Source organism: Saimiri boliviensis, chromosome 10 (genome assembly GCF_048565385.1).
Source record: "Saimiri boliviensis isolate mSaiBol1 chromosome 10, mSaiBol1.pri, whole genome shotgun sequence".
Classification (NCBI taxonomy): Eukaryota; Metazoa; Chordata; class Mammalia; order Primates; family Cebidae; genus Saimiri; species Saimiri boliviensis.
In genome coordinates, this window is record NC_133458.1 from 90,182,764 (window position 1) to 90,197,509 (window position 14,746).

At 43.0% G+C, this 14,746-nt stretch overlaps 1 protein-coding gene across 1 annotated transcript in view; it reads right to left on the bottom strand.

Annotated features, from left to right (window-relative positions):
- The window catches only part of TRA2A (transformer 2 alpha homolog), a 31,354-nt gene extending 20,780 nt beyond the window's left edge, over positions 1-10,574 (bottom strand). The window contains exon 1 of the mRNA XM_010345673.3: positions 10,358-10,574. Within this exon, the coding sequence (XP_010343975.1) occupies positions 10,358-10,393 (36 nt within the window). The 5' untranslated portion in view covers positions 10,394-10,574. The remainder of the gene's footprint in view (positions 1-10,357) is intronic.
- Between the last annotated feature and the right edge of the window lie 4,172 nt (positions 10,575-14,746).

The window sequence follows — 14,746 nt, forward strand, 5'->3', positions numbered from 1 at the left end:
CTACCGAACAGAGGTCTGGAGCAAGCATAGAAATCTGGGCTTTTTCATTTGCTAAAGGTATGAAAGCAGCATATTCATTATCTTATAAAAAAAAAGCATAGCCAAATTTGCTTGTAATTGACGTTTCACAGACTGGTTCATTAACCAAACTGATAAAAATATCTTGCCCTCTTCTCTTTTGGTTTTCCTTCCTACAAAACAGACTCAATGACATAACATTCATTTATGCTACTGTTGAACAGCAACAGCTGGATTATTATCTATGAACACCACTAAAGCCCTTGTTATACCTACATATCAGGAGGCTTTGCTCTGTAAAACACTACAAACCTTTTATTTTACTAGGATGGAAATAAAAACCTTTTATTAACATAAACAAGATAATTCAGCCCAATTTTGGAGTAGCAACAAAGCATTACGGTATGACAGAATGTCTTCTTAAGACACAATAGCTTTATTTTAATTAACTAATTAATTAATTAATTTATGAATGAGTAGGAGTCTTGCTGTCTTCCAGGCTGGAGTACAGTGGTGCAATCTCAGCTCATTACAACCTCCACCTCCAGAGTTTAAGTGATTCTCCTGCCTCAGCCTCCTTAGTAGCTGGGATTACAGGCAAGCACCACCTTGCCCTGCTAATTTTTGTATTTTTAGTAGAGACCAGGTTTTTTCATGTTGGACAAGGTGGTCTCAAACTCCTGACCTCAAGTGATCTGCCTGCCTTGGCCTCCCAAAGTGCTAGGATTACAGGCGTGAGCCACCATGCCTGTCCGACATTAGCTTTATTTATTTATTTTTATTTTTTGAGACAGAGTCGCACTCTGTCACCAGGTTGGAGTTTGGTGGCACAATCTTAGCTCACTGCAACATCTGTGTCCCAGGTTCAGGTGATTCTCCTGGCTCAGCCTCCCGAGTAGCTGGGACTATACTATAGGTACGTGCCACCACACCCAGCTAATTTTTTTTGCATTTTTAGTAGAGATGGGAGATTTACCATGTTGGCTCGTGGCCTTGTGATCTGCCTGCCTTGGCCTCCCAAAGTGCTGGGATTACAGGCATGAGTCATCATGCCCAGCCAGCTTTATTTTTAAAGAAGCTTTGCTTTTTATTATAGAAGGTATCATAAATACCTAACCTTCTTTGTTGTCAGCCCTTCTCTCTTTTTATCCGGTGGAAATCTCAGTCTGCATAAATTTCTCCATGGAGCATCAAGGTTTAAAACATTCCTCATTCCTCTTAGCTTTCTCTAACTCCTAGCTACAAAATTGTCGATATCATTTTAGGTCACTTTTTTTTTTTTTTTGAGACAAAGTCTCGCTCTGTAGCCCCCAGGCTGGAGTGCAGTGGCGCAATCTCACGTCACTGCAACCTCCACCTCCTGGGTTTAAGATTCTCCTGCCTCAGCCTCCCAAGTAGCTCAGATTACAGGTGCGCACCACCACACCCAGCTAATTTTTGTTTTTAGTAGAGACAGGGTTTCGCTGTCGGCCAGGCTGGTCTCAAACTCCTGAGGTCAGGTGACACCCTCCCACAAGCCGCCCAAAGTGCTGGGATTACAGGCATGAGCCACCAAACCCAGTTTCATTTTAACTTTCAAAAACAACCACGTACTTATATTAACAAGTCAGTCAGTAACTGTTAGTAAACTTAACAGGAAAAATAAACTGCCAAGTACATAGTTATTTAGAAATAAAGTAACATTTCTCAAAAGCTGTTAACCAAATAAATGCTATTTTCACTGAACTGTGCATTAGGAATCAGGCTATAAGCACCTCATAGAAAGAGGACAAATGCTAGATAATCCTGTTCTGACTTGTCTTCATTATGAAATAATTTCAACTTTTTTCAAATAAATTCATAAAACTAACCACAATTTGGAAAATGAATTTAAATTGCAAGCAAAAAACAAAAACAAAACAAAAAATTGTTAGGAATGGGTGGTATCTGACATTTCACTAGACTTCCTGTTCTTAAAGCTGTCCAGTCAAGGAATCCTACCAATTCCTCAGTAATCTAGTTCCTGGATCCAATAACCATTAAAAATACACTGCCCAGTTGAAATGGGCAGATTAATAACTCACAACTCATATCATGAATTTTAACAGAAATCATATGTAGGCCTCCAGTCTATCTTAGATGCTATAAAGCAGAAGCCAGGCAGAAAAGTTCTTACAGCACAACCTGCTCAAACAGGTTTCTGTTTTGATGATTTGCTTGTTCTGTTGGTTTTTCTGTCACCCAGGCTGGAGTACAGTGGCACAATCTTCTCATTGTAACCTCCACCTCCTGGGTTCAAACAATTCTCCTGCCTCAGCCTCCTGGGTAGCTGGGATTACAGGCACCCGCCACCACACCTGGCTAATTTTTGTATTTTATGTTAGTAGAGACAGGGATTTTACCACGTTAGCCAGGCTGGTCTAGAACTCCTGACCTCAAGCAATCAACCCACCTCAGCCTCCCAAAGTGCTGGGATTATGAGCCTCTGCGCCTGGACTGCTTGCTTAGTTTTAACTATTCTTTATTATAAAGATGGCCATGCTGTTGGTTGAAGGAAGTGGCCAAAAATTAAAAGGAGGAAGCTAAGAACACTAAGAAAGGTGTTTGCAGCTGCCGTCGCTCTCCAATGCCAGCGCCGCCTCTCGCTTGCTGAGCTCCAGCCGAAGGAGAAGGGGGGTAAGTAAGGAGGTCTCCATGGCTCAGTAAAAAGCAGACTGCCCGCAAAGCTACCAGTAGTAAAGCACCCAGAAAGCAACTGGCTACAAAAGCCACTCGCAAGAGTACACCCTCTATTGGAGGGGTGAAGAAACCTCATTGTTTCAGGCCTGGTACTGTGGCACTCTGTGAAATTAGACAGATGCTATCAGAAGTCCATTGAACTTCTGATTTGCAAACTTCCCTTCCAGCGTCTGGTGTGAGAAATTGCTCAGGACTTTAAAACAGATCTGCACTTCCAGAGCGCGCTATCAGTACTTTGCAGGAGGCAAAGTGAGGCCTATCTGGTTGGCCTTTTTGAAGACACCAACCTTTGTGCTATCCATGCCAAACGTGTAATAATTATGCCAAAAGACATGCAGCTAGCACACCGCACACATGGAGAACGTGCTTAAGAATCCACTATGATAGGAAACATTTCATTCTCCCCTCCCCCGCAAAAAAAAAAAAAAAAGAATTTCTCTTCTTCCTGTTATTGGTATTTCTGAATATTAGTTTTTTTCCCCATGGGGTCAAAAGGTACCTAAGTACATGATTGCGAGTGGAAAAATAGGGGACAGAAATCAGGTACTGGCAGTTTTTCAATTTTCATTTGTGTATGAATTTTTAACATAAATGCGGAGATGTAAAGTATTAATGCAAGTTAAAATGTTTCGGTGAACAAGTTTCAGTGGTTCAACTCTGTAATAATTATAAATAAACCTGTTAAGTTTTTCTGGAAAAAAAAAAAAAAGAACACTAAGAAAGTATTACACTGTATCTAATAAAAGTTAGTCAAGAATTCTCTTTCTGTGTTAAAACACAGTTGTATTTTACACACTGTGAATAACCACAATAACCATGTACTAGTCTTTTAACCAGGAAAATGGTTATTATTACAAGTACATACTGTTGCAGAACATGAATAATTCTTACACCAAGCAATGACTGCAGTCTTCTAATATAGCCTGTATCATACTATAGAAAGAATTCCAACACAATATATATATATGCTCAGTACTTTAATACCCATTAAAATAAACACATAAACTATTAAATGCTATACTGTAACTTATACTAACATTAAGGCCAAATTCTATGCCATTTAATAGTGCCAAATTTACACAAGACCAAGTCTATGAGTATAAGCTTGTAAAACAAACTTACTCAAAATACATTTTTCTGTTACTTTATAACCTTGGAGCTCTATTTCCACAGATTCATACTAGTGCATTCAGGAAAATCACAAGTCCTCCCAAAGAGAGGGAATGTACCTAAATTATCCAAATACCTAACAATACTCATCTTACTTACTATTTACTAACTAAAGAACTTCTTTAGGACTTGTAAAAAAAAACCTGTATTTATTCAACCTCAGCCTACAGACACAACAGTTCTGCTTCCTTCCTTTTTGGTATGATAGACTATTACTTTTTTTTTTTGAGTGGAGTTTTGCTCTTTTTGCCCAGTCTGGAGTGCAATGGCACAATCTTGGCTCATTGCAACCTCCACTTACCAGGTTCAAGTGATTCTCCTGCCTCAGCCTCTCAAGTAGCTGGGATTACAGGCACACACCACCACACCCAGCTAATTTTGTATTTTCAGTAAAGATGGGGTTTCACCATGTTGTTCAGGCTGGTTTCCAACTCCTGACTTTAGGTGATCCACCAGCCTCGGCCTCTCGAAGTGCTGGGATTACAAGTGTGAATCACTACGCTTGGCCTGGAATACTACTTTTTACACACCCCTACGAAGTTAAAGCAACACTTCCATTCTCTTTTTTTTTTTTTTTTTGAGACGGAGTTTCGCTCGTTACCCAGGCTGGAGTGCAATGGCACAATCTCGGCTCACCGCAACCTCTGCCTCCTGGGTTCAGGCAATTCTCCTGCCTCGGCCTCCTGAGTAGCTGGGATTACAGGCATGCACCACCATGCCCAGCTAATTTTTTTGTATTTTTAGTAGAGATGGGGTTTCACCATGTTGACCAGGATGGTCTCGATCTCTTGACCTCATGATCCACCCGCCTCGGCCTCCCAAAGTGCTGGGATTACAGGCTGGAGCCACTGAGCCCGGCCCATTCTCTTCTTAAACTATAACTGCTATCAGAACCAGTCCCTTAAAAAGAAGATACCAAGTGCTCATATTAGTTAAATTTAAAACAATATAGGTATGCTGCATTCTAAATGAAGTAAATGTGGTCTTTATCTGCAAAGGCTCAAAGATATTCTAATATTACATGTTTATTCTCTAAATTAAATTGATTTAGTAACTGACAGGTATACATATATAATCAAATTATTACTGTGAAATTACCTGTAAAATGTATAATCTTTTGTACAAATATTAAATGTGGTTCATAAGTCTGCCAGGTTATATATCATGATCAACTGTAATGTTCAAAAAGCTAATGAGGCAATTTCAAAGGTAGAAAAAACAAAAGTTTGTTGATAAAGACTAATGTGGTTTAACTGTATTAAAAGCCAATGAACAGCAACTAAACCCGAAGTACTAAGAATCTGTTAAAGCATTCTCTATGTTCTCATCTTCTGGTGTTATAGAATAAGGAAAAGTCACAACTTTTCTTCTACATATCAGTCAGGCCTAGTCACTCTATCTTTGGTGAAAGTCACAGGTAAGTAAGGGTTATATACAACCATATATAGAAGTAACTTAAAGGAGAGAAGGGAAATCATATTTCCCTTTATTATTCTCCTCTCAACTTTTCTTTAGTGTATTACAATCTTTCCCTCATCTGGTTGTTACTATTTTTTCACCTCCACTCCTGTCTTGCTGTATTTGTGAGGACATAGGAACAAGTAACAAACTATTAATTCATTAGCACATGAATATGTATCTTTTACAAAGGTCCCCAGTTAGTTATCTGATGAATGATCACCCACTGATACTATCAAAGAAAGTTTTCTGTCAGTCAAGTTCTAGGAAACTACTATCCTGATTATTGATGACATTTCACACTTGTTATACTATATATGATATGTCATAGGTTAAAAAGTTCAGTTCATTTACAAAATTAAGCACAAAGTGTTTTCTAAACCACACTCATCCTAAATATGTAAATCCCTGGACATTCTTTCAGAGCTCAATGTTCTACATTCCATTTAAGGAATGGGACAAAGTATAAGCCTCTACAATACATCTGTAAAATTAGTTATATATTGTGGGTGTAACTGCTTGCACTGCTCCTTTTTAAAATCTTGCCCTCTACTTATTTATTTATTTTTTGAGACGGAGTTTCGCTCTTGTTTCCCAGGCTGGAGTGCAATGGCGCGATCTCGGCTCACCGCAACCTCCGCCTCCTGGGTTCAAGCAATTCTCCTGCCTCAGCCTCCTGACTAGCTGGGATTACAGGCAAGCGCCACCATACCCAGCTACTTTTTTGTATTTTTAGTTGAGACGGGGTTTCCCCATGTTGACCAGGATGGTCTCGATCTCTCGACCTCGTGATTCCCCCGCCTCGGCCTCCCAAAGTGCTGGGATTACAGGCTTGAGCCACCGCGCCCGGCTATTTTTTTTTTGAGACGGAGTTTCGCTCTTGTTACCCAGGCTGGAGTGCAATGGCACCATCTCGGCTCACTGCAATCTCTGCCTCCTAGGTTCAGGCAATTCTCCTGTCTCAGCCTCCTGAGTAGCTGGGATTACAGGCACGTGCCACCATGCCCAGCTAATTTTTTGTATTTTTAGTAGAGACGGGGTTTCACCTTGTTGACCAAGATGGTCTCGATCTCTTGACCTTGTGATCCACCCACCTCAGCCTCCCAAAGTGCTGGGATTACAGGCTTGAGCCATGGCGCCCGGCACCCTCTACTTATATTAAGCAGATCAGCATCCTTCAGTGAAAGAACCTCAAATATAAAAATTTGTAATTTAAAATGTTTTTAAATTTACAAATTCTTTGCTTAAACAAAAGTGGGGAGAACAATTGAAAGCATTAACATTAGATAAATTATAATACTTAAATTCAGGAAAATAGATTAAACTCAAGACTCTCTTAGGTTAACACTATGCCTACTATAAGAAAGCTTTACCCTTCTGTAAGGTCAATTTGATGATGTATGGAATTGCTAAAGACACTGAATAAGTAAAATGGTATGATATCTTTCACATTTATTTTAAAATTTCATAAACCCAATTTAAGAGGTTTTTTTCTGAGACAGAGTCTTGCTCTGTTGCCCAGGGTGGGGTGCAGCAGCACAATCTTGGCTCACTGCAACCTCTGCCTCCTGGGTTTAAGCGATTCTCCTGCCTCAGCCTCCTGAGTAGCTGGGACTACAGGTGTGCGCCACCACGCCCAGCTAACTTTTGTATTTTTAGTAGAGATGGGGGTTTCACCATGCTGGCCAGAATGGTCTTGATCTACTAATCCGTACGCCCGCCTCTGCCTCCCAAAGTGGTGGGATTACAGGTGTGAGCCAATGTGCCTGGCCCTGTTTTAAACAAGCCAGTCACAGAGCTGGGTTTTGAATGAGTGGTCATCGTCCCTATCATTCTCAGATTTCAGAAAAGGACCCTCCCCCAAATTTCTTCTATTAACAAAAAAATTCTTCACACACACACCTTTTAATTCCAAATTGGTACAAATAAATTTGTTAGGTCACTTTTTTTTTTGTTTTGGGAGACAGAGTCTTACTCTGTCGTCCAGGCTGGAGTACAGTGGTACAATCTCGGCTCACTGCAACCTCCGCCACCTGGGTTTAAGCAATTCTCCCTCCTCAGCCTCCTCAGTAGCCAGGATTACAGGCATGCGCCACTGCGCCGGGCCTGCAGGAGTCTCTCAAAAATATTTCAACTACTCAAGAAGCCAGAATAAACCCTGAAAAGGAGGCAAGAATAAGCAGTATTTTTACTCTTCAACTGTAGAAAACATAAGTAACTCTTAAATTGTAAGATAAGTCCCTTAACAATAAGGAATCATTAACCTCCATTATAAACACTGGGCTGTCTGTATGGAAATTGCATACTTTTATAAAGTCCAGTTCTTAAAATTTTGGGGGTAGGGTTGTAAAATATTAAAAAAAGATTAATTTCCATTCCCCTTAATTCTATAAAGGGCATTCATGTTTTCTGAGCTCAAAACCCCAATTTCAATTGAACCTGTACTGAGGTAAACAACTCATTACTTTTCCCAAGATGACATGCAAAGCCACCGCTTAAGTGCCACCTTCATTCACTCCCAGCTACAAAGGACATCTCCATGTACAATTGCTTTAATGTACCTATTTATTTATTTATTTTTCAGACAGAGTCTCACTCTGTTGCCCAGGCTTGAGTGCAATGGCACAATCTTGGCTCACTGCAACCTTTGCCTCCCAGGTTCAAGTGATTCTCCTGCTTCAGCCTCCCAAGGCGAATGCCACCATCTCTCGCTAGTAGAGATGGGTTTTCACCATGTTGGCCAGACTGGTCTCGAATTCAAGTGATTCGCCAGCCTTGGCTTTCCAAAGTGTCTGGATTACAGGCATGAGCTACCACTCCTGGCCAGAAACATCCTTTTAAAAAGGACATCTCCAGAAAAGCATTCTTCTAATTCTTTAACCAATTACAAATAAAGACAATTATCTCGACCTAAAAAACAAACAAACAAACAAACAAACAAAACATAAAAAGATAACTGGTGCACCTAGAAGCACTAGTTGATTTATACTAAAATACACTTAGGCACTTGTGAAAAAAAAAAATTTTCTATGACCACAAAGGGCCATAATAGGGCTCCTCATTTCTATTAAATAAATCTTTAACGCCTACATATATTTTAGTTTAAAAGTAGGTGGGAATCTTTTTTATTTTTTGGGAGACAGAGTCTCACTCTGTGCCCAGGCTGGTGGGTGGGAATCTTAACATGCTACTTTCTTAGGTGGGAAAAGTGACAATTATCTACAACTTATTCGTTTCTTAGACTTGATGACAAATTAAAAAAAAAAAAAAAAGCAAACAAGGTCTCTCTAGTAGTCCTCTTTGCTTCCCCGAAAACCAAACGGTTACCCAATTGTATTATAATAAGTTAACTAAAGAAATACATAGACAGCAAAATTTCTATCGTAACTACTCAACATTTTCAAAACAAGAAGCATTTTACAACTACCATCATATATGTTTATTCTATGACTTTAGAAAGTTCTGTTGGGGCAATCAATACAACATCCTAAAAAAATGAGCAGGTTCAATTTTCATTTCTTTCCATGCTCCAAAATGTCAAAAAATTCCAATCAAAAGAATTAAAGCTAACTTTTGTAGTCTACTGGGTCTATTGCTTTAAATCTCTTTCCTCAAAGAGAACTAAAGCCTAAACTGACCTTCGATTTGAATTTTGGTTCTAGATGTTGACATTATGATCTTTAAAAAAGGACAAAACTCTCCCTCCAGCACACACCTGAAGTGTTTTTTATGTGCTTCCCCTAGTGACTAGTATAAACATCAAAACAGCCCGGAACCTGTTGCAGAGGTTTTGTTTTCTTTCCAGGGTTTCACACTAACTTCTACAATTCCCAATGTAGAGTAAGTTTTGGAAATTAAACTCAGACACTGATAAACGTTCCAGTACATTTAAGCTGGGGATAACGTATGATCTATGATGTTTATATTTCTCCGACCCCAAATATATTAATAAAAACTTTCTTCTGAGCCCTCTTCGGTGGGGGATAGGGTGAGAAGAGAAATGGGAGAGGGCCTGTTAATTTTCAGGTCATCTTTGAGTTACAGAACAATATATACTGACTAGTTATCTTTAAAATACTGAGCCATGGAACTCGTTCAGTTATGTAAGATTAAAGATTTTTTTTTCTTTTACCGTAAAAACCTGTAAAGGAGCGGTCAGTTTTTATATGAAAGGTCATAGAAAGAAGAGCATTAAAAGTTGATATATAAAGAAGAGAAAAAAACCCAACAACAAGGAATTAGAAAAATAAGGCGTGACAGCATTTCCACATTCATTTCGAAGTGAAAGGAAAGTCGAAGGGACATTAAGGGAAAAGGGCTCCTTGCGTAGTTTTCCCCTCACAGCTCTCGTCTTAAGAACGCTTAAGGGTCCGTGCGGTCGTTGACTAACCACTTCATTAGGCTCGTCCCACCTTCAACCTCAAGGCTTTCGCCTTTATAGACGCAACGCCGCCGGTTCCAACAGAGACGCGGCCGCTCACTGCAATAGAGAGCCAAGGAGACACAGGCCCCAGCTAGTCCCACGCCAGCTTCTCCCCGCCCGGAAAACAGCCCCGCGCACTTTCGACCCCGAGACCCTCTACGATGCTCGGGGTCGCCAGAAATGCCACCGCAGGAAGCACCTACCGCTCTCCGGACGGAGGTGAGCTCCCTGCCGCCTCCTCCCGCCCAACCGCGACGGGGACCCACACCTCAGAGCAGAGATAAGGAAGCCTCGGGGGGGGAGTCGGGAGGGACCAGTAAGGGGCAGGGAGGGAAGAGGACCCAGAAGTCCAGGTATCAGTCAGCCTCCAAAAAAGGGGGAGGGGTGTTATCCGTGGTTTGGGGAAGGAGTAGAACCCAGAAGCCATCTTGGGAGGTGAGGAAGCAATCGCGATGGCTCCGGAGGTAGCTCCTGGCGGGACTCCCCGCAACCCCGCCCGACCGCGCTTGTCCCCGTGAAACCCGGAGCATTGGGCCGCCGCCTAGACGGCTCCCGCGGCTTTGTACTCACTCTGCCCTCGAAGTTGTTCTCCTCTACATCACTCATGTCGACGAGGCGCTCCCCAGAACTAAGTAACAGACAAGTCTCGGCTCGAGGGCCGATGGCCTACTTAACCCGCTGACTCGACCGTAGGGAAGAGGAAAGAGTCGGCAACAACGGCCGCTCTACTCCACTCCCACTCGGTCGCAGGCTCCGGCAAAATGGCGCCGGCGCCGCCAGAAACCTGGCCTCCTCAGAGCACGACGTCAGGGGGCGGGCGTCTCGGTGACGTCACGAGGCCCCACCTCCCGCGAGGCTTTGTGTCTGCCGGGCCCGGCGCGCCGGTGGGGGTTGGCGGGAGGCCTGCGCGCGCTGCTTGGGCGCCTTGGAATCGCGGCCCGGCGCTGACTTTCAAATTTGAGACTCACCTCGGACGCGTCAACTTCTCTGAAGATTTTTCAGTCACCAGAAGAGCCTTATATTACCTTAGCCCCTTTAAATGTTGTCCAAGTGGAATCTGATGTAAGGGAACAAAACATTGGAAACTTTTTTTTATTTGTTTATTTTTTCAGTCAGGGTCTCGCTCTGTCACCCAAGCTGGAGTGCAGTGGAGCGATCACTGCTTACCACAGTCTCCAACTCCCGGCCTCAGGTGATCCACCTACCTCAGTCTCCCGCGCCTCCCCCCCCCCCTCGCCCCCGCCCCCGCCCCCACCCCCGCCCCCACCCCACCACACCCTGCTTATTTTTGAGCGTCGTGCAGAGATGGGGGTTCGCCATGCTGCCCAGGCTGGTTTCGAACTCGTGGACTTAAGCGACCTCCGCGCCTCAGCCTCCCAAAATTCTGGGATTATAGGCCTGAGCCACCGCGCCCTGCTGGAATCGAGTATATATAATTAATAGGCTTCGCGAGGCGGGGGACGGTGGCGGGTATGTTTTCAGCTTACCGTATTACTTTTCTTCCATATTTGCCCTGTGTCATTATAAAGCATGAACAAATGAGGTTATGATGCAAAGCCACGGCTCCTTGCCTCATCCCTCCCTGCCTCCACTTCCCGCTCCTAGAGAGAACCCTGTAGTATTTTTTATAATGCTTAGCTCCCTACTTGTTTTTTTGACTTAGATGTTTCCATAAAGCTTCATAACAATGACCTCCCAAATCTGTCAACTTGGTTCCCAATCACAGTAATAATTCCTGAGATGAGTTTTACTTGTGTAATGCAACTTTAAAAATTAGTTTCATCTTAAATTTTTTTCCTACAGTCTTTGTGGTAAAAAGACTGACATAGACTTTCAACGATATTTCTATGGTAGGAAAGTTCATCCACCATTATTATGAAGATTGCTACCCATGAGCGAGATTTCAAGATTTGAATGTCAGTTGTAGGGCTAATTTTTTTTTCTTTTTTGAGATGGAGTCTCCTGTTGTCACTCAGGCTGGAGTGCAGTGGCGTGATCTTGGCTCACTGCAACCTCTGCCTCCTAGGTTCAAGCGATTCTCCTGCCTCAGCTTCCCCGAGTAGCTGGGACTACAAGGCGTGTGCCACCACGCCCAGCTAATTTATTTTATATTTTCAGAAGAGACAAGGTTTCACTGTGTTGGCCAGGCTGCTCTAAAACTCTTGACCTCAGGTGATCCACTCGCCTTGGCCTCCCAAAGTGCTGGGATAACAGGCTTGAGCCTCTGTGCCCTGCCTGATAAGGCTAAACTTATTTATTTATTTTTTTTGAGACGGAGTTTCGCTCTTGTTACCCAGGCTGGAGTGCAATGGCACGATCTCGGCTCACCGCAACCTCCGCCTCCTGGGTTCAGGCAATTCTCCTGCCTCAGCCTCCTGAGTAGCTGGGATTACAGGCACGCGCCACCATGCCCAGCTAATGTTTTGTATTTTTAGTAGAGGCGGGGTTTCACCATGTTGACCAGGATGGTCTCGATCTCTTGACCTCGTGATCCACCCGCCTCGGCCTCCCAAAGTGCTGGGATTACAGGCTTGAGCCACTGCGCCCAGCCAAGGCTAAACTTATATGACATCTGCCTCTTAGAAAAGATGTTGAATTTGACCGGGCATGGTGATTGACGCCTGTAATCCCGGTACTTTGGAGACTCTAGGTGGAAGTCACGTCAGGCCAGAAGTTTGAAAGCAGCCTGGTCAACATGGTGAGCCCCCATCTCTACAAAATAAATTATCATTTCTGAGATGGAGTCTCGCTCTGTCACCCAGACTGAAGTGCAGTGGCATGATCTCAGCTCACTGCAGCCTCCGCCTTTGGGTTCAAGTGCTGCCTCGGCTTCCTGATTAGCTGGGATTACAGGTGTGTGCCACCATGCCTCGATAATTTTTGTATTTTTTTGTAGAGACAGAGTTTCACTGTGTTGGCCAGGGTGGGCTGGAATTTGTGACCTCAGGTGATCTGCCCACCTCGGCCTCCCAAAGTGCTGGGATTACAGACGTGAGCCACCATGCCCAGTTTGATTTGAACCACTGATCAATCTTTTTTTTTTTTTTTTGAGACGGAGTTTCACTCTTGTTACCCAGGCTGGAGTGCAATGGCGCCATCTCGGCTCACCGCAACCTCCGCCTCCTGGGTTCAGGCAATTCTCCTGCCTCAGCCTCCTGAGTAGCTGGGATTACAGGCACGCACCACCATGCCCAGCTAATTTTTTGTATTTTTAGTAGAGACGGCGTTTCACCTTGTTGACCAGGATGGTCTCGATCTCTCGACCTCGTGATCCACCCGTGCTGGGATTACAGGCTTGAGCCACTGCCCCCGGCCTTGATCAATCTTAATACGATTGAGAGTGAGATAACTATCTATGAGATACATCATGATGTGATGGAATAGAAAATACCCAGTGCCTCCTGTGAAGTATTCCTGATCCCTCAAATAGAACTCAAACCTAAATAAGCCTTAGATCTAGCCAACAGTTTACAGGAAATACAAGAAAGGGAAAAAGGAAAAACATCGAGATGAAGTAATCAGCTTCCACAGGACAAATAACCTAATTTCCCCAACAGATTAAATTTACAATCAAGGATGGGAGTGAGGTGGACTATTATGGACTAAGAAGGGGTCTTCCCCCCAACCCCTTTATTCCTCCTCTTATTTATTTTTTAGAAACATAGTCTTACTCTGTCACCCAGGCTGGAGTGCAGTGGCACAACGTGGCTCAAGCGATCCTCCCACTATACCCTCCTGAGTAGCTGGGACGACAGGACCCCGACACCATGCCCAGCTAATTTTTAAGTTATTTCTAGAGACCAGGTTTCACCATATTACCCAGGCTGCTCTGAAACTCCTGGGTTCAAGTGATCCTCCTGCCTAAGCCTCCCAAAGTGCTGAGCAAATAGGCTGGGCCTATTTGCAGGGCCTAGAAGAGTAGTTTCTTTTTTCTTTTTCTTATTTCGAGACAGTTTCACTCCTGTACCCAGGTTGGAGTACAGCGACATGATCTTGGCTCACTGCAACCTCTGCCTCTTGGGCTCAAGAGATTCTTCTGCCTTAGCCTTTCCAGTAGCTGGGACCACAGGTGCATGCCACTGTGCTTGGCTAATTTTCGTACTTTTTTGTAGAGATGGGGTTTCAATGTGTTGGCTAGGTTGGTCTCGAACTCCAAGACTTGAGTGATCCATCCTCCTTGGCCTCCCAAAGTGCTGGGATTACAGGAGCTATTTGCTTTATTCTATGAGTTTATTATCCATTGCTATCATTATTCATTTTGTGGCTTGAATTGTCCCAGATTTCAGTTAGAATTTTTTTTTTTTTTTTTTTTTTTTTTTTTAGTCAGAGTCTTGCACTCTCACCCCAGCTGGAGTGCAGTGGCATGATCTTGGCTCACTGCAACCTCTGCCTCCCAAGTTCAAGCGATTCTTCTGCCTTAGCCTTCCAAGTAACTGGTAATCCCAGGCACCTGCCACTGCGCCCAGCTAATTTTTTGTATTTTTAGTAGAGATGGAGTTTCACTATATTGGCAAGGCTGGTCTCAAACTCCTGACCTTGTGATCCACCCACCTCAGCTCCCAAAGTGCTGGGATTACAGGTGTGAGCCACCAAGCTCTGGCCAGAATCTTTTTATATGTTTAAACATATATATATCCTTTTTTGTGAATTGTCTGTTTTCCATTTTTCTATTGGATTTTTATCCTTTGTCCCTTAAATTTTTTGAGCTCTTTAGATATTAGGAATATTCGCCTTTTATTTGTGCTTTATGTTGCTAATATTTTCTCCTAGTTTGTATGTTGTGTATGCCTTTGCTTATGGTATATGTTGCACACTATGTTTTTATTTTAAATTTTATTTATTTTTTATACTATGGCAATATGATTCCCAAATGAACATACTATTTTTTTTTTTTTTTTTGAGATGGAGTATTGCTCTCGTTGCCTAGGCTGGAGGGCAATGGCACAATCTCGACTCAGT